At 33.2% G+C, this 19,864-nt stretch overlaps 2 protein-coding genes across 3 annotated transcripts in view; one reads left to right on the top strand and one right to left on the bottom strand.

Annotated features, from left to right (window-relative positions):
- Positions 1-2,055, bottom strand: part of LOC130798353 (probable serine/threonine-protein kinase SIS8) — a 28,065-nt gene extending 26,010 nt beyond the window's left edge. Inside the window, exon 1 of one of the 2 annotated variants that reach the window (XM_057661293.1) lies at positions 866-2,055. In XM_057661293.1, the coding sequence (XP_057517276.1) occupies positions 866-1,342 (477 nt within the window). In that variant the 5' untranslated portion in view covers positions 1,343-2,055. The remainder of the gene's footprint in view (positions 1-865) is intronic. The other variant, XM_057661294.1, reaches the window with a different exon arrangement.
- A 5,040-nt stretch (positions 2,056-7,095) lies between these two features.
- LOC130797945 (golgin candidate 2) lies at positions 7,096-19,635 on the top strand. The gene is made up of 10 exons (XM_057660745.1): positions 7,096-7,347; positions 7,457-8,476; positions 13,019-13,129; positions 13,996-14,055; positions 14,707-14,764; positions 16,140-16,192; positions 16,326-16,418; positions 17,928-18,053; positions 18,807-18,854; positions 18,931-19,635. Exons 1-10 carry the CDS (start codon positions 7,294-7,296, stop codon positions 19,300-19,302), a joined length of 1,995 nt encoding a protein of 664 aa, XP_057516728.1. The 5' UTR covers positions 7,096-7,293; the 3' UTR covers positions 19,303-19,635.
- The last annotated feature ends 229 nt before the right edge of the window (positions 19,636-19,864 follow it).

Raw genomic sequence — 19,864 nt, 5'->3', positions numbered from 1 at the left:
ATATTAAGCTTTATCCTCGCATCGCCTTTAGTGTTAGTGACCATATCTAGTATTCTCAATTTCTCGTCTATTTAATTCCTTTTTCATCCAATAGTATCAAGCTTTTCCGATTTTCATTTTCAACAATAGCATTAGTGTTTTCGATTTCCTTTCCATTCAAAAGTACATGGATGAAACAGGGTTCATTTTATCCTTTCAACTGAATTAATTTCTGTTTTTGTCCCCAGCTTGATGCCTCTTGGTTCTCCAATACATCTCTAAATAGATTGTCCAAAAAATAGAACAGGAACAGAATTGCTCGCTCAATAGTATCTGATGGATATTGAAAACTCCTAATGCTAAATGCAAAAAGCTTTTCAATGGAAAAACAAATTTGTCAATGCTATGAATAGCCCTATCTACGCTTATGAAGTAATTTGCAGAACAGCATCAATTTTTCTTTCTGAACAAAATATAGAAAGCAAACTTCAGCAAAATCCCTACTTTAAATTACTCCTGTCAGTTGTACAAATCCCCTTCATGAAAACACCCACTAAGCAATTCACACATGCCAACAACATTCCATTACCCCTATGCCATTGATTGACTCCCACCAAAGCTGGGTACCCCTTTGTCATTGATTGGGTCCCACCAAAGCTGGGTTTAGGGGTCAAATGTACGCAACCTTACCCTGGTTACTAATAACAAAGAGGTTGTTTCTGTGTGGCCTATGGTAGCAAAAAACCTTCGGGAACTTCACATGCGCATGATTTAATGAGTCATTATAATTCCAAACCAAAGAACTAAAATCTTGGTTCCATCGAAATAAGAGAAACTAAGCACTTTCATAGGTTAGTGTATGAAAGAAATAAGATTAGAAACTTACCCAGTATCTGAATGCCACAACCTCTGCAGGAGTATTCTCCTGTGTATGAGACCCTAAACTTATTTGCTTCACAGCTTCAATCTGAACAGCCTCCGGATCTTCCCTTGCACTCATTTCCATAGCTAATTGAATTTGATACTCTTCCTCAACGTCAGGATCCTTTGAATTACTTGACTCCGAGTCACGCCTCCCAACATCCAAATTAACATCCAACCCACTACTGCTAGCAGAATCTAAATGTTGATCCATTATATCTTGTGTCCTAACATTTGAAGAAGAAGGGGGGCTAGGACTCTTTCTATTAGTAACTGAATTAAACCAACCAGCCAAAGCAGTAAAGGTTTTATTATGTGCTTGTGCCTGTGACCTAGGAGATAATCCAGCATTCAATTTATTATTGGTTTTTGATGAATTAGAACCCTCAATTTCTTCAGATTGATTGGGCATAATATTCAGCTTCTTCAAAAGGTTCTTCATATTATTTCCTTAAACAAATGCTAAAGAAATAGAAATCTGGCCAGATACACCTCCATTGCCTTGGACCAAGCATCAACTCTCCTCTCAGCAGAAAATACTGATTTCAGACTTAAAACCCACTTCAGATTCAAATCAAATACTCTCCTTTGACCCCTTTTGAGATTACTTACAGTATGATATTGCTTTGAATTAAACCAATTTGTATCAAAAACATGCTACATACTACATACAATCAAAATTTTAGCCAAAAAAAGAAGAAAACTACATACAAATCCATAAATCCAACAACCCCATGAATGCTAGGTAAAAAATTAACATAACCCAGATGCCGAAAACTGAAATTAATCAAATACCCAATGAAAAACCATGCTCCCAAACAGATTTTGACTTCAATCTACAGAAAATTAAGAAGAAATTAAGCAGAATGGACTTGGTTTTGAGCTGGGTTTTACCTTTTTGGATTTTTCCCTCTTTCTGAATAAGCAAAGAAAGACCAACTAGTGTGTAAAGCTTGCTAAGAAATTGACTAGTAAGGTTATATATACTCTTACACGCCAATAAAAATTGTCCTTTTTGAGCATGAAGATGAAGGAGAGGAAGAAAACTACAGCTAATTAGCGCACAAGTTTCTTTGATAAGAGAGCCAAAGGAGAAGATGACATAAGCTCAGGACTTACAAGTGGGATGGATGGACCCCACTTGAGTTTAAGGGGCTACTCCTTCCCTATCTATACCATTAAAATTGTTATATTTACAATTTTAATTTGTTATATTAACAATTTTAAATTGTTATTCGAATCATTTCTATTATTGAGAATGATTTAGGCTCTCATGCACACATTTTGTTGTTTTTCTAAAGTACACATTTTTACTCGCTTCAAAAACACGAATTGTGTACTTATAGCCAACCCACGAGATGGTAACTTATTTTATAACTTATTTTTTTATTAAAGAAAATGATATATACAGTCGTAGGAATATATATAAGAAAAAATCTAATGATTTTTTAATGCAATTTAATATTATATTTGATTTGAAAATATAATATACTTTATTATAGTTTATTATTTTACTTTTTATTTTCTTGAAAATTTAAAATAATTACATAAAATATTAATTGTTTACAATTTTCAAGTTAAATTATCTTGAAAAATTAAACTGTGTGTAAAGTATTTTAATTTTGAGTACCATATTAAAGTATTTTATATTTTCAAAGCAAATACAATATTAAATTACATAAAAAAATTTTGAGTTCAAATTACATAAAAAAACTATTAGATTTTTTCTTATATACTCCTTTGTCGGGATACATTTGCATCAAAGAAAAGGAATAAAGTTTTAAGAAAAGAAGTGAAAGTAAAAAATTGTGTGAATAAAACTAAAGTTAAAATATATAAATGAGACTAAAAGAAAGTGGTGGATCATTATCTAAAAAATAAAAACAATGAAATAAGACAGACTAAAATGACAATTAATATAAAATTATTTTGACAAAGAAAGTACAGCCCCAAAGGACCAAGTTTATATATATCATTCTCCTTAAATTAATTAGTAAAATAGAAAAAGGGTTTGAAATGGGAGGCACAAGTGTTTGATTGGATGATTGTGCCAACAAAAATAGTAGAAAATGTTTTAGTGAAAATTTAATTGGTTTAGCTTTTTATAAATTAATTTTCTTTCCTTTTTTATGTGATGTAAGTGAGTAATATGTATTTGGACATAGAAATAGGCGTACTTCCAAGGATAGTGGCATGAGGTGGAAATTTTGCGGTGGGACCCACCAATGGAATATAAAATCAACAACTTGCATTTTTATTTCTGCTGGCGACGTACGAAGTACTTTTTAGAACTTTTTTTTTCCAAATAATGCCACCTAAATTAGAATTTCTAAAATAATGCCACCTAATTTAGCATTTCTAAATAATGCCACCTAAAATATATAAATAAATAAATAAAATAATGCCACCTAAATCAAGATTTTCTAAATAATGCTACCTAAAATAGAATTCCCAAAATATTGTTGTGAAGTACTTTGTTTAGAATCCACTAATTGTGGATCGGTTTTAGTCTTTTAAATCTAAAATTACAAAATTTTAAACTCTAACTTTTAGTATTAGTGAGTAGGGATTAAAGTCAAAGGAAATGTTAGATTTAAATTCATATCTTTATGAAATGTCTAATAGAGAATAAATTAAACAAAAAAATATAGAGAACTTTAGTTTTTTTTGAATAGTGAGTAGGAATTGAAGTCAAAGGAAGTGTTAGATTAAATTCATGAACTGATTGGCAATTAGTTGTTAGTTGTTGGTCGGTGGCTTTTTTTTGGTTTGTTTGACTAGCTAGAAATGTTGGTTCTAGCTCAATAAGTCAGTTATTTAAATTTAAATATCGGTTATTAGTTGTTTAATAAAGAAAAAGTTGGACAATAAATCAAAAGTCAACCAAAAAAACTAACTGGAGTAGTTATTTTATTTTGACTTAAAAGTCATTTACCAAACATGTTTTTTTGGCTGTTTGACCAACCAACGAGCCAAAAATCAAAAGCTAACCAAAAAGCTAAACAAAAAGTCATAAATCAAACATGCATATATCTTTATGGAATGTCGGCTAAAGAATAAACTAAACAGAAAAAAGAGAATTGTTTTTCGCGAAATTCAGATTTAAGAATAACAATAGAAAATTAAATGGGCAAACGGGTATTTTAATTACTAATTTTTTAGTCAAATGTAGTTTAAGCACACTAATATAATCATATAATAAGATTCCCTCTTGGGTTCACTTATTATCATTAACTAATTCCTATTAATGCCAAGAGTTCAATTACAATAGTTAATTACTTAAACCATTCATTAATTCCCTAATACTAGATCTTTGATGTTCGTCAATATTATTAACCTAGCTTCTAGACATCAATCTTGCATTAAAACTTTAAATAAGAAATTATATCAATCCAATCAATAAAACCCAAGTACATTTTATTTAAAAACTTTCATTAAATATCCTAGCCAAACAAAAAAATAATCACTATTCATAGAATTAATCGTTAAAATAGAAATTATAAACATAGTCATGATACTAACACATGAATAAAATAATCAAAAATATTAAATAAACAAGAATTTAAAGACAACAATAGAAGAAAAACACATAAACTTACTTGAAAATAAATCACAAAAACTCAATTAAAGTGAGCAGAACAAAGAAAAAACGTATAAAATCGAAATCAAAATGAATAAGAAATGGTCACACAATAACAAAATTTAATATCTTAAAAATCTAACAATAGCTTATATGTTAAGATTTTCAAAACAAATAAAACTTGAATGTAGAATGAAAAGTGATTAAAAGATTAACTCTAATTAGGTAATAAAACCTATTTATGTTACCTAAACACGAGGAAAGATATATCAAAGAAACTAACAAAATAAAAATAAGAACATTCGGATAGATACATAGATTAGTCGGCGCCAACGACATTTGCGTCACCCAAGGAGAACTTCTGTTGCCCAAAGTCGCCATTTGTGTCACCCAAGCGTGCATTTGACATAGATTGCATATTTTTAAATTGTCGTCATTTCTCGTTGGTTGTCGGAATTGGACAAATAATAACCATTGGAAATTTGTTGTTGTCTAATTTTTAACTCAATTAGACTTGCATTTATACGATCTTTGTAGCAAATTAGATTAAAAATAGTGTACATATGTCAAATTTCATCTCAGATATATTAAATTTTGAACATTTTTTAACCATTTTGTTTCTCTTCTTAGTTAAACTTCTTCAACCCAACCAAAATCACTCTTCTAAACTTTTTTTGTCTCTTCTTTACCAAACATCTTCGAACACCCTATTTAATTCTAGAAAAATTCCACGTGGTAACCCAAATGTATTGGTTTTTCCATGTGGTAATCAAATTTTTTAAAAAATTCATGCGCTAACCCTAAGGTTTACTCAATTAAACATCTGTGCTCTTTTTACCCAAAAATGTTAGGAAACCATCTATTAGTAAGGGTTGTCATGTTTCTGAGATTCAGACATCAAAAATCATCCAAAGATCACATTTCCCTTAAATTTCTAACGCTAATTTCTCAGTTTCTTTAATTTTCCAACCCCTAATTTCTTAACCCTAATTCCCCAATTTCTCTAAGTTTGACAACAAATTTTCCAAACTTCTTTATTACTCGTATTTATTGCTTGCTAAACCAAACGAATTCATGGATAAACCAAACGAAATTGACTAGTGATCCAAGTAGAAAAAGTGTGTACACTAGATTTACTTGAGACTATTATATTGGCCTTGATTATTTGGGATGACGACCTCCTTATTGAAATAGGTATAGGGGTAAAACCTCGACTTAGTAGAGTTCTTATTCACTCAAATTATAATTAGAATATGTGGTTCTCCATTAATAAATGCCAGATATGTGATGTTATCTTATACTAAACTAGAGGTGCTCATGGACGGATTTGGCTGGATAATTAACCGGACATGTTTATAAAAATTTGTATGTGGACTCGAATTTTAAAAGTCCACCCGCCATAAAACAAGACCAAATTTATGATAAGAAAATTGCTTATGTGAACAACATAAAGAAAGCTTTTTTAAATGATAAATAAAAAATAATTTAGAAAAGTAAATGAGACATTTTTTGTGGAATGGAGGGAGTAGTATATAAGAGGTTGGATTTGTTTTTTTTTTATTTGGATATGCTAGAGAATTACTACTGGTCGAGTCATATTGAGTAAGATCCTATTTAGTTCACCTTAAAAAAATATATATATATCAGTAAAAATCAGTTTTAACCAGCAAAAATCTAATACAATCAATAAAAATTAGTTATAATTAGTAAAAATTCAGTTTCAATACAATCTAGTTATAATTTAGGGAAATTCCATGTGGTAACCCTGAATTTTGGGCTTTTCCACATGATAGACAAATAATTTTTTTAATCCATGAGGCGACCTTTACCTTCCAATTTTTCCATGTGGTAGACAAAAGGGAAGTTTTTTTGTTAACTTTACGCTATTTTTACCCAACGTAATGATATTTTTTTCAAAAAGCAAATGTCGTAATCAACTTAAATGACTACATATTTCAATATTCAGTCGAAATAAGTTCATAATTTAACCAAAAATTAAACATTTTGTCCACCACATGAAAATTAAAAGCTTAAGGTCACCTTGCGAATTTAAAAAAACATTTGTGGAAAATTCAAAGACCCAGGGTCACCATATGAATTTCCTTATAATTTAGTACTTGTTACAATCAATAAAAATCAATTTCAATCAGTAAATACCAATTTCAATCATTTAAAATCATTTTTAATCAATTAAATCAATTTTAATCAATAAAAAATATATAATTAGCTAAATAAGTTAACAAATACTCTTTTCGTTTTCATATATTTTTACTCAATAGAAATTACGAATTTTAATGTCAAACCTTGATTACGATTTCTCATCGATCTATAAGAAAAAATATATTCATATGAGATCTTGTTAGATTTGTCTTAATATATGTTTTCTATATATCAATCTTTTAGATTTCATTGATCTATAAAAAAAATATATTTATATGAGATCTTGTTAAATTCGTCTTAAAAATATGCTTTCTACATATTAATCTTTTAGATTTTTTAAACTCATAATTAAAATTATTTAATTTTAAAATTTACATTGAAATATGTAAAAAACAATTAAATAGAAAGAACATTTGTAAGGAGAGCGAGTAGACGAAGTAAAACATAAACTAAAGAATTTTAGCCGGTAACGAAGAACAAGTTATAGAGTAACGAGTATACGAAAAAAAAATAGAAATATCATATCCCTGACCCAGCATCATATTGACATTTTTTTCTGCAACACAGAAGAAATCCTGTTTCCAGTATTAATCACATCATCATCAACCAACGAATACGTGTAAAATGCAGTGTGTTTAAGGCATTTACAAAGCATGGCTAATTGGATCTCCTCCAAGCTCAAGGTTGCTGAAACTCTCCTTCAACAGGTTAGTTACTATTCTCACTGAACCATTTCCTTTAAATCTCTTGTCAAATTGGGTGGCAATTGATTTCAATTTATGTTTCTTTTGTTTTGATTTTTGGGGTTGGGTTCAGATTGATCAACAAGCTGCTGAATCACTTGGTAAGGGTGAGAGAAAACAATCTGATGGTTTGGATGTCATCACCTCACCTAAATCTAGTGGGACTCTTCCTTTGCGAGATCAATTGAAGAAGAAAAGTTTATCTTATGGTAATGATAGTGAAAACCCTTCTTTGGGGAAATCGATTATTGATAATAAATCAGTTAGTGATGATGTTGTTAGGGTTAACAATAGGAAAATTAAATTGGGTAAGGATGTTGATTTGAGTAGCAAGTCTTCTGTTAAAGATAGTGATTGGACTGAGCTTCTTAATACCCCCAAACAATCAATTTCTAGTAAAGTGAACCGTTCGGCTGTTTATGGTGTACAGAAAGATGGGAGAAAAGTGGGGATGAGTTTGAAGGGGAATGGTAAAGGTTTGGGGAAAACTGTGAGGAAAGTAGGTTATGGGAGAGCTGATAAAGGAAATGACATTGTTGGTGACGGTAAAAAGGTGGGATCTGAGAGGAAGGTTGATTTAGAATCAAGCTTGGGTTTGGGAAAAATGGAAGGCAGTGCTTTTGTGGAGCCGGGACGAGATATGATAGGGAATGGGGATGGGTTATTGGACTCTGGCAAGTCCATAACTAAGGATGATTCGCCTTCTGGTGAGAATAGTGAGGGCGCGTCTGCTTTGGTGTCTCGTGATTGGGAAAGAGATGATCGTCATGATGAAAGAGTTGGTGGTGAGACTTTGGGAGTGAATGATCGCAGTGGAGTTGTTGCAAATAATGTTCTTGAGGGTTCTAAGAGTGGCTCTCAATCTTGTAGTGATCATGAGACAGATTCAGATTCAGGTTCGAGTTCTGACTCTGGTGCTGAACAAGAGCGGGAGGAAAGGAGGCAGAGACGGCGTCAAATTTTAGCTGCTAAAGCTGCTGCAAAGGCTTTAGACGCTATAAAGGAACAAGAGAATGTCGTGGCTCGATTGGAGGGAGAAAAACAAAGCCTGGAGAAGATACTTGAAGAGCAGGCAAATCAAGCTGCACAGGAGGTTAGAATTCTACCGTGTTTTGATTATTTCTCTCTTGTGCATTGAATATATATGCTTCTTTTTCTTGATATTTTTCCTATTGTTAATTGAATTCTAGGTTCCGATTATGTAGCTTGTGGTTTCCACATGTTCTATGCATTCGGTAAGAAGTAAATAGATAAGTTTGGTATATTTAAGTTAAATCACTTAGGAGGGTCAGTTGTGGACGTGGTGAAGATTCCTTACCCTTTCTGATTCCCATGTTTTGGGATGGTAAATAATTCTACTAATTTGATGTTACCAGTTTTGAATTGTTCGATGAAGTCTTAGTTTAGTAAATATGTGCTCTTATATGAATTAGACATTCGTTGATGATTAACATTTTGTCATTGTCCCCAAGAAACAACACCTCTTTTTATTAGGTGATTAGGTCTAATATTATCGAAATTGAAGTGAACTGATGATTATTACGTAACTAGTTTCATGGATGGTACATCTTTGTCCATCAGTGGACAACTTTTTTTGTTAATATATTTTCTATATCAAAAAAGGTATAATATTAATTTGTAGTTGAAGAACAAGAAAAAACACAAGTTGATGGAAGAAATTTGTGGATAAAATGAAGTGAGAGAATAAATTTGTGGATGAGATTAAAAGGAAAGGTGTGAGACCATTGCCAAAAAAAAGAAAAAGGGTGCAAACTGGGATAAACTTAAATAGAAATAAGTGCAAATTCATGGGATAAAGGGAGTATTATGTATTTGACTGTAGCAAAGAATGTTACAAGGACACACAAGAACTAGTTGATCCAAGGTACTTGTTTCGGTAGTTTTCACGTCATGGGAATTTTTTTTCTTTTGAAATTCCTAAGGTAGCTTGATCGTATTTGTTTCACACAAACATTTGTATTTCCTAGCAATTGATATGAGAAGTGTGACTGTCCATGGGCCGGGATATACAAGGCACTTCCCATATCCCATGGGAATTTCAATTTCCTAGGAAGTTGCACTTCACCTATTTTTTCTTCTATATATTTCATGCTAACCAAACAACTTGTGAAATACACAATTTTTAGGAATTGTGACTTCCTCTACTTTGTGGTTGCAAGCACCTAAGCACCAAGTGGACCTCTAATAATAATAGTTAACCCTTAATTATGCATCAAGTCCCACCTTGCTGTGCAATATAAAAATTGGGCCATCCAATGCCCATGCTTGCAATTCTTTGTTTGGCACACACTTTCTTCTTGTTTGGAAAGACAAGTAAAATTCAGCAATGCCAAAGCCTTAATTCTAACTACATTAAGTCGAGCACATGAACCAAACATGAGAGATTGTCACTAAAAAGAGTACACTTCATTCGGCTGTTAATACTAATTTACAGCTAAGGCATCAATTCAAGTAGTTGTCCAAAAATCAATGTGAAAGACAAGTGAAATGCTAATGAAGTAACAATGTTCATAATTTGTTTGTAGTATAAAAAAGCAAATGAAATACTTCAACCTTGATTCAGATCTGCATTAAGCCATTAACTAAGGTGCACCTTCTAGGAAGGGTTTGCACAAGAACATTGATCATGCAAAACCAGAAACCAACTAAGAAGATTACACTCTTGAATACTTTGTCTACTAGCATAAGACAAATCTTTTTTGTCCAAGCATTTAACGTTTGACTAAGTTTGCAATAATTTCATTCTAGACGCGTGAAATGGAAAAGGTTTGTACTGGAGAGTGCAGAATACTCAACCGCTGTAGAAAAATGTCATTGAAAAGATTAAATAAAGGATCACCTTCGAAAAAAGTGATATATCATCTGCAAACTTGATGTGAGTGAGCGAGTCATAGTTTCTCACGCCTGAGATGGAAATTAAAGTCTAAAATGCCCTCAAGCTGCTCCGAACTTCTGGAAAGGTATTCCGTTTATGGGGTGAAACACCAAAAGGTACAATGATGACTAATTTCCTTGCATAAACCTTGCTTTGCTGGTAATGCTGATGCATTCAAAGGTTTACATTAATTATTGTTGAATAAGACATGAAGTCGCATGAGCCATAATCCAATGAATGAAAGGCCTAGTGAAGCCCAATTCTCTCATGCATAGACTCATATGCTGACATGCCTTCACCAAATGAACCTTAACCTTGATAACATTCACACGTCTTGGATACATACTACACGTACTTGTTTACAAAATTTATGGAACCACAATTTCATAATTCTTTGATTTCGGACTTTAATAATTGAATATAATTATAATGACTTATTAATTCAGTTGCACTTGTTATTAGGCTCGTCAAAAGCCCGCCCCACCAGCTAACTTGAACCGAAAAAAACCCTAAATTAGTGGGTTTAGTTGAGATTTTAGACCCAATTAAATAAATGGATCCACTATACTTGATGCGTTTATTAAAAGGTTTAGGTTACAATTAGAATTTATACATGTATATGCCATTTTAAAATTCCATCTTTCTCTCCAGACATTGATATTGAGGAGAAAGAGAATCGATACATATTATCCTCAATACAAACACCCATACCTTCATGGATTTTACCAAAAAAATATTTTTACTCAAATTCAAAATAGCAAGCTGCCTCAAATCTTAAATGCTAGACCGAGGCTCTCCCAAAAGCTAATTTTTACCAATGTTTAATGCAGCAAAATTGCTCACTCTAGTCAATCTATCAACCTTAAAATTATGCAAGTTGCTTAGGGTTTGTGGCCTGTGGGCATGGGTCGAATATGGGCTGGGTATGGTTGATGTAGATCTTATTTTAAAATGGGCAGACCAAAATCCAGACTTGAATCTATTGGTAAACTGAATCCAATGTTAGATCTCTTGGGGCTTGTTGGTCTAGGGTCTAACAATTGGTCGTGAATGCTTGTTCATTTTTAGTTTTTTTTTTGGGTTATAAGAAAGTGAAGGTTATTGTGCTCCCGTTTGTTATTTTGTCAAGTAACAACTACCAGAACAAATTTATTTTTAATTAAGTCCAAATATAATCAACCATAGTTGAAACCTTGAATTATCCTTTATTCTATTTTTTTTATTTTTATGGGCTTTGAGCTTGTGAAATAAATGATTGATGCTCAAATTCCTAATTAGGGTTCTTTAACTAAGTTTATATTAAGTGCATTATTTCTCCCATGTCGAATCTTTTTAGGAGAAAATGGTGCTTATAAAAAAGTTTACAATTTATAAAAAAAATTTATGAACAGATCCATGGCTTGAATGTAGGTCTAGAAAAATCAAATCCAAACCAAACTTGTTTCCAAAGACTAGACCTATATTGATATCGAACTCGTATGTTCTCAAAAATTACAGACCCTAACCCTTAATTATGTGTGGCCGCGTCCAAAAGGGTGTAGGTGGCTCCAATAAGCTTAGGTATGAATTTGGACCCATATCCAAATTTTGTTCCCAATCTTATTTAAGTGAATTAAATTGAACCGTCTTTAGAGTTTAGCGTAGGTTGATCTAAACCATAGTACAAAATATCAGTGTTGTACAAGTTTTTGAGCTTACTGGGACCAAAATATAGTTTAAAAAAGCATGCCTAGGTGCGCCTAAGGTTCAAAGCGTTGGAAGACAATAGCTAAGCCACTTTGATAGGGTTAGGCTAGTTGATTCCTCTCCGTGAGTGTGTGACCAAAATATTCACCTGTTCTGTTGATTTCAATCAATTGAGCCTCTTGCAAGCAATCCGAGTATCCAACAACAGTCCAATCATACAAAAATTTAAGCCGTTCCTTGAATATTAGAACACTACTGGATTCACTTGAAGGAAACTATGATAAGTAATAATACTATGATAGAAACTTCAATTTATGCCGAAGACACCTCTTATCTTCCCCTTTATGAAGCCCATAAATGGCAATTACACTGTTACTCAGACTTGGGTTACTTATGTTCTACTCGGTAAAGTGACCAATTGTTATGGGTATGGTATGACGTCTTTGATTCCTCTGCACACCCTAATCATAGCTTCTATGCGCGTGATATACTGGTATGATGATGGTGATGATGATTGTCTTTTTCATTTCTTATAAGTTTCTATGAACGACATATATTTGTCTTTTATGAGTTTCTATGAAAACTTGTATTTGTATGAGTTTCATATAATTTATTAGCTAGAGTTCTAGTAATGTTTTAGGAATAAAAGTATATGCATGTTGGAGGGTAGCCATGCTGAAGTATCCATAGTGAAAAAACAAGGTCGTTGCATATTGCAAAGGTTTTCAAATACGCTAAACCGATATTACCCTCATTGTAAAGGTGTAAACAACTGCATTTTAGGCCATTCCAAATGATATTTCATGGTTTAGGCCGATATTGACGGTACGGCAACTGCATCATCCCCATTACCGCATCACCATGTCTATTATCGCTACCGTGTCTACTACCGTATTTTTGCTCTATGGAAGTATCATATCTGATGTGCTGAAGTGACTCATGCTAGTCAATCGTTATTTTAGTTATGAAGAACTTATTCCTGTTTTTTCTGTTTGCAGTATTATTTATAGTTCGTATTGATAGCTAATTTTCTTGAACCATTTCCACTATTAGGCCTCGAAACTTCAGTCTATGATGATGGAAATGATGGAAGCTGCGGAGCTGGAGAAGCAGAAGCATAATCATACCCGAATGAAAGTCCTTGCGCGACTAGCTAAATTGGAGGTTCTACCAATATATTTTTTTCTCCCCCTAGTCATGTTCTATTATTTATCTATTAATTAGCACATCTATCTGTTATGGTCCATTGCAAGGTATGGGACTTGTCCCACATTGGTTGTAAAGAGCAATTGGTGTGGGGTTTATAGGCAAATAGGATCTCTCACCTAATAGGCTAGTCTTTTGGGTGAGCTCTCCTGTTTGTCCTATAACACTATCTTTTAGCGTTGTGCTAAAAAGGGAGGTTGTAATGGAAGCCCTGCTCATGAATTGAATACTTAAGAGAAATTTATTAGTGAGCTGTGTGGTAGTGGAGCCATAGAAATATTACATGTGTAGTAGATATTATTGTGAAATTGTCTTTAATTTTGGACATAATGACACATGTTTTAACTCATGAAAAGAGATAATCTTGTTGTAATTATGAGAAATACAGTTTGAAAATATATTACAGCTTTAAAGTATGAAAACAGCACCTTTAAGCACTAGGTGCCTAAAGGGAAGGCCAGCAAACCTCAGGCACAGGAAGTAGAACATAGCAGAAAATATCTGATAATATCAAATGTAACGACTAGAATCTAGCTGGGGCTAAAATTATAGTACCAAAACGTACAATAAGGATAGGTGACTGAGGTTAAGTGGGATTTTATAGTACCAAAACATAAAATAAGAAAAGGTAAAACTATGGCATTAGAGGGTCATATGCTTGGATGTTTTCACGCCAGTGTGTTGCCTTGAATTTGTTTTGAGTATGCCTCTGCTCTTGCATTTATAGGTTGACTTTTTTACATTATATAATAGCATCAATTTCTTCTCTTGATATGCTTGAACCATCACTTGTGAGTTGTGACTGGTTTTGATAAATGTTGCAGACTGCAAATGCTGATCTTGCTAAGTCTCTTGCTACAGCGCAATGGAATCTTGAAGTACAGGTACGGCATTCTGGACTGGTCACATATCATTTCTTTTAAGTTCCCTTGTCCTGTGCAGGTTATTTATTTTGCTGTCAGAATTCCTAGTGGTTTCTTGCATTTGTTTCTTTTGTTTTACTGAAGAGTGGAGAGTTTTTTTGGAAGTTTCCGACTGTTTATAGCAACTTATATTTCATGTTATGCAATCCTCTGCCTCTTCTTTGCTTTTTGCCATACTAACCGGGAAGTTAATTTCTGCAATTTTCCAGAGCAAAAATTAAAAATTTTAAATCAAATATTTGAATTTTTAAATTTCTTTAAATTGAATAGAAGACTTTATGCTCATTGTTGAAAGATAAGGTACTGCAGTCCCACGGGTAATCAATATATACGCTTTCACAGAGTGCATTCCACTTATCCTCCAAAATATTAGTTCTGATTGTTGCTATCTTAGGAGGCCTCTTAAGTCTTGAGTAGAACATTTTATTTCTGTCTTCAATGTGAAGAGTGATATTTTCAGCTCTCACCTTGCTCTTTTTAGTCCCTTTTTTCCCTGCATGAATTTGAGTAAGTGTTGAAGTACTGTCTATGGTTTTTTAGGATTTTTGTGGGAACTAGGTGAGGTGGTCCTTGAATGATGTTACTGATTCATTTAACCTTTTTTTGGAATAGGTAAATCACCTTGCAAAACTTCGGGACCAAGTTGAGTCAAAGGAAGTTGTCCTTGAAGGTACGTAAGGTCTAAGACCTAAGTCAGCATGTCCTGGTTGGATACTTTTGCTCAATCTCTTTGCATTTTGTATCTTGCATCTAATACCCTGTAAATTCTTGCGTGAATCTGATTACAATAATATTAGAATCCTTTAACTTTCAAATGTTTTTGCTATACACGGTAACCTACTTTTTAACTTCAAAATGTTTTCAAGAATCTATACATGTAAATCATGTGTTGAACAATTTGTGAGAAGTCAAGAGGTTCAGATTACATTCAAGTCAGGTCCATGCAAGAATATCTCCTAATACCTCTATAAATTTCTCTTAGTCAGCCAGTTCATTCTGTACTAGTGACAGATATTTGTGTTTTTTTGGATGAACTTCCTAGATGGAAATCTAAATTGAAATCCTTTCTTACTAATCTTACTATGAAAGCTAAAATATTACTCCTAAGTAGCTTGCTGTTCCGCTTTCTGTGTTACTGCCGGATTTCATGGTTGATATTTTTGTTTTGAGTTGATACTCTGTGTTAATTTTTACTATCTTTCTAAGTATTTCACGTATCTATTTTTTAAAGGCTAAACTGAAGCAGCTTTGGTTTATTAGAGTCACCTGGGTCTGGGTGTTCATTGCAGACCATCTTTATTTGATCAACGATTTCATCTTCTTCCTTTACCTTTATCTAATTACTATCGTTAGGGAGGGTGCAGCTGAGTGGGCGGCTCTAGGGTGGGTTGCGTGTGTTTGGGGGCACGCATCTGTGATGGTTGCAATTCAGCAGGATGTGTGTGGATTTGGTTGGACAGTTTTGGTGTAGAGTGCATTTTGGGGCACCTTGTTGTGGTTGGGGTGAGACTATGCTGGTAGTTGTGGACTAGGATGGAGTGTTTGGGGTAATGTCATTTTGGGTAGGATGTAAATGCGGGTGGTGTATCGAATAGTGGTGTTGCGCATTGCTGTTCGTGTGGCACATTAGTTTAATTCTTTTTTAGGTAGAACTTGCACGTCCCCTTCGTTTTTGTAGATAGGCACGGCATTTCTTATCCTCTAATTGATATCCATATTTGTTAAAGAAGCCAGATAACCCATTCAATGCTATTTGCCCTAAACATTTTCAAGACTCAATAAGAATACCATCAGGACCCGCTAACCTTTTTTCATTTTTTTTAAACCTTTTTCCACTTCGAATTTGTTTGAGATTAATTCTCTTTACTTTTCTTGTGATGATGGAGTTTGTTCATAACTGCTGTAAAAATTATGAAACAAGATATCGTGTTCACGGTTGTCTTGTAATAAATCTTTTGTACCTTAAATTCTGCATGTTCAAGTATTGTATAGGCATGTTTAAACAAGTATTGTAATAAATCTTATGTTTTAATTTTGTTATGTAGAGATGAAGAGGAAGATTTATGGTGTTCATCAAACAAGGGCCACTTCAACCAGTGTAAGTTTTATTGACTGTAACATTTGCAGCTATTTAATAATATGGCTTTTTATAGGATATCTCCTCTGTGAATTTACCTATAGATGTGAGTTCTTAAAAATTTTTGTATTTGGGGAAAATGCTCATTTTGCAGCCAATGACATCAAAGGGCTTTGAGATGCAAACAGAAATGCTGGAGGCTGAATGTGCATTCACAACAGATAAAATTGACATACTGAAAGAGAAGGTGAGGTTGATAACCTTTTTTTCATTTACCCCAAATTGCTTTTCGACTCTTTGAACTCTCTAATTTGTTCATTTGGGAAGGTCATTTAGTTTTATGCTTGCATTGGATATTTTCTCAAAAGTTACTTGGATAATTTGAATATAGAATTTTGATGGTGATCCATACGATTTATTTGAAGTCGTCCTAACAAAGCATCCTTGTCTATGCTCTAAATAAATACTTGAGGATTGGATAAAAAGTAGAGAGTATAAGACATTAATGAGCTCATATGGTTAACTGAGCTTGAGTCGGTCTAACCTCGCTTGAGTTTGAGCTCAACTCAAAACATTTATGAGCTTCAGCTGAGCTAGTCCTGGATGACTTGTCAGCTTGATAATCAGCTTGATTATTATAATTCTTATCATAATTGTTATAATAATTACTATTATAATAATTATTTTTATTGTTGTTGTTGTCAAGTATATTATTCCACCCTATTCCCTTATACCTATACCGCTTATTCACTTGTTATTCATAGCTCAGCAATGTGGGACGAAAAACTAAAACCGCTTAACATTGAGCACATTTTGTTTTGTCCCACATAAGTAAGCAAGGAGGAGTTGTTTAAGTGAAAGGAAATGGGATAAAAAAGCGTACTTACTTGGATGGTGTTTATTCTCCGGTTTGGTGCGCTTTGGCACCTAAACCAGTCCAAATGCAAATTACAATTTGTGAAAGTTTCTAGTACATAGTTTATTGTTTTTGTCCTCAAATCCGACCAAATTAAACCATTTTAATATGGTTTGGTTTGATTCGGTTTGCGTTTTTCCAATTTCTCATTAAATTATGTCATGTTCTTACCAAAACATTGAAAACAATCTGCACATTAAGAAACCAAGCTGCACCTATAGACCAAAGTGCACTTTAATGAACCAAATCCTACATTATTGAACCAAACTGGACTTTAATGAACTAAACCCACAGCTACCAGGCATTAACAAACCAAATTGTACCTATAAACCAAACCACCATAAAAATGCGCTTTGCAGTTGTGATTTACAATTCAAAACCGTAAAATTGTATGTTTGTGATTTAGATCTGTTTAAAATTTTAGAAGCCACAACTTTAAACTATAAACCAGACCGAACCCTTAAATTACATTTTTGCCTGGTCCGGCATGCAGTCCATATAAAACTTTGTGCGTGCCTAGGGTCAAATGCCACTGGAATATCAAAAAGACATATGGGCTAGATTGACAGCTTCCATTGCACTTTGTGTATGCCTAAGATCTCTCCTACAATGGAGAGTTAAGCTTTACATTCGAATTGTTAAGCTTGATCAAAACCTTATTGAGCGCAGCCTGAGCTTTGTTTAGTTGAAGCACATTTTCATTGTGAATTATTGCTCTGACTTCTGAGTAGAGATCTTTGTGACTTTTCATCCTTTTTGCTGAGAGTTTTTGAACTTCCAGTACCAAAGTGATAATCTTCAAAGATGATGCTGACATTACCTAACTGATCATTGTTATAGGAGAGGAAGCTGGAGGCCAACATTGACATGACGCTGAAGGAGATGGAGAATTCAACTGAAGTTGAAGTAGAACTTGAGCGAAGGCTTTGTCAGATGACAGATCATCTAATTCAGAAACAATCCCAGGTACATTTTATCGTCAATCATGTAATCTGAATTCTTGTAAGAATAATTTTGATGTGTTTCAATGGATCTTTGTGATGTCCGTTTCTGAGTGAGCCTGAAGCTTCAGTCATTTTTAGATGATGTGCGAGCAGTGAGCTTTTATTATTTTGTGAAAATATTGTATAAGTGTTTACTGGTGACTCGTGTTGCTCATAGAAAATAACTCGGTTCATATTAAGTCGTTTATGTCACGTTATTGCACAGTTTCACAAAAATTAAAGCTCCTAATGTTGATCCCACCCCCACCCCCCTCTACACCATTCAGCTCCTAATGTTGAATGGTCTAGTTCTGGTTAACGGTTCTAATTGGTGGTAATGGGAATGATTTGTAATTTAATTTTCATGATATGTATCATTTCATTCCTATGGTAATGAAAGTTCAATCATAAAAAAGTTTTTTTGTTCATAATTTTTCACTACCACCTAATACCACATGTTCAATTGGTAATGCAATGGAATGAATTTTATGAAGAAAATAAGATTGTTAAAGGAGAATAAGCATGACCATTAAGTTTGTCAAGATATATTCCCACCAAAATGAGACTGATTTTCCCATTTAATACTAACTACCAAACAACCCCTTAGTGTTACTAGTAGTTTAGGCCATTCTATCGCACAGTTTCACGAAATTAAAGCCGCTTTGACCTATTTAATGCCTAAAGTTTCTAGAATTACATTGTTTCCGGTAATCAATTTTCTTTTCGCTGCTCTCAGGTTGAAACACTTTCTTCAGACAAGGCCACTCTTCTCTTTAGAATGGAGGTAACATTTCGCATAAAAGTAAACATATATCTATACGAGCGATCAATTTTTGATAGAATTCAATACTTAATTACAGGCCGTATCAAGGTTACTCAACGAAAACAAATCTCTAACGAACGAAAGCGACATTCATGGAAGCCCCAGTGAAGACATAGAAGCCGCTACACGGAAGTCCACCAGTCCTAATCTGTGGCCAATGTTAGAAGGTAAAATACAGTCGGGTAGGCAGCACATAGGCTCAATGCTGAGGCAGCTTGATTCGATATTTTCAGCAGGCACCTTATTTTTGGCTCGCAATCCAACTGCAAAGATCTGTTCATTGGTTTATCTTGTGTCTTTACATTTATGGGTTTTGTATATTCTTTTCTCTCATTCAAAATCTACTGAAGATTCTACCTCCAGTTCTGTATTATCCTTGGCTAATATTAATGGTAGTACTTCTGTCTGATACACAGTTTTGCCTGAATATTGTAATTTCTTGATTGTTGGATGGATTGGGCTCTACTTATATGTTGTGATCTCTTTACCAATAAATATGATAGGAACAATGAATAAAATAAGTTTTTTTTTTCATATAAAAAATTCCCAGATAAGCTTCGGAAAATTTTAATTTCCATAATAATTCAAAAGTAAGATTATTCACGGCGGGTGAATAAAATGTTGAATTATTAATATCAATATTTTCTAATAATAATTTAGCAAATTAGTTTTAATTTACTTTTTTATTAAAAAAAAAAGTAGCACAACAATAACGAACAACATCTAAAAGAAACAAAACAATGAGAAGGACATGTTTAGTTTTGGATTACTCCTTTAATCCACTCAATTTGCCCCAATTTTTATTTTTAATAATCCAGTAAATTTAATGTCTATTTTTTCAATATGATATTACAACTTTTACTCTCTATTTTCTCTTTTTCAAGGAAAAATTAATATCAATAATTTAACGTTTTACTTATTCGCTGTAAATAATTTCATATTTAAATTACTCCTATCTTTTAATATTCCAA

Source organism: Amaranthus tricolor, chromosome 13 (genome assembly GCF_026212465.1).
Source record: "Amaranthus tricolor cultivar Red isolate AtriRed21 chromosome 13, ASM2621246v1, whole genome shotgun sequence".
Lineage (NCBI taxonomy): Eukaryota > Viridiplantae > Streptophyta > Magnoliopsida > Caryophyllales > Amaranthaceae > Amaranthus > Amaranthus tricolor.
This window is presented reverse-complemented; position numbering and strand designations above follow the sequence as displayed.

Excerpts from the sequence above, each read along its gene's own strand:
- LOC130797945 (XM_057660745.1), top strand. The coding sequence starts at position 7,294 with ATGGCTAATTGGATCTCCTCCAAGCTCAAGGTTGCTGAAACTCTCCTT. Across the intron at positions 16,193-16,325 it reads CAAGGGCCACTTCAACCAGT|CCAATGACATCAAAGGGCTT; the intron begins GTAAGTTTTATT and ends CTCATTTTGCAG. Across the intron at positions 18,054-18,806 it reads TAATTCAGAAACAATCCCAG|GTTGAAACACTTTCTTCAGA; the intron begins GTACATTTTATC and ends CGCTGCTCTCAG.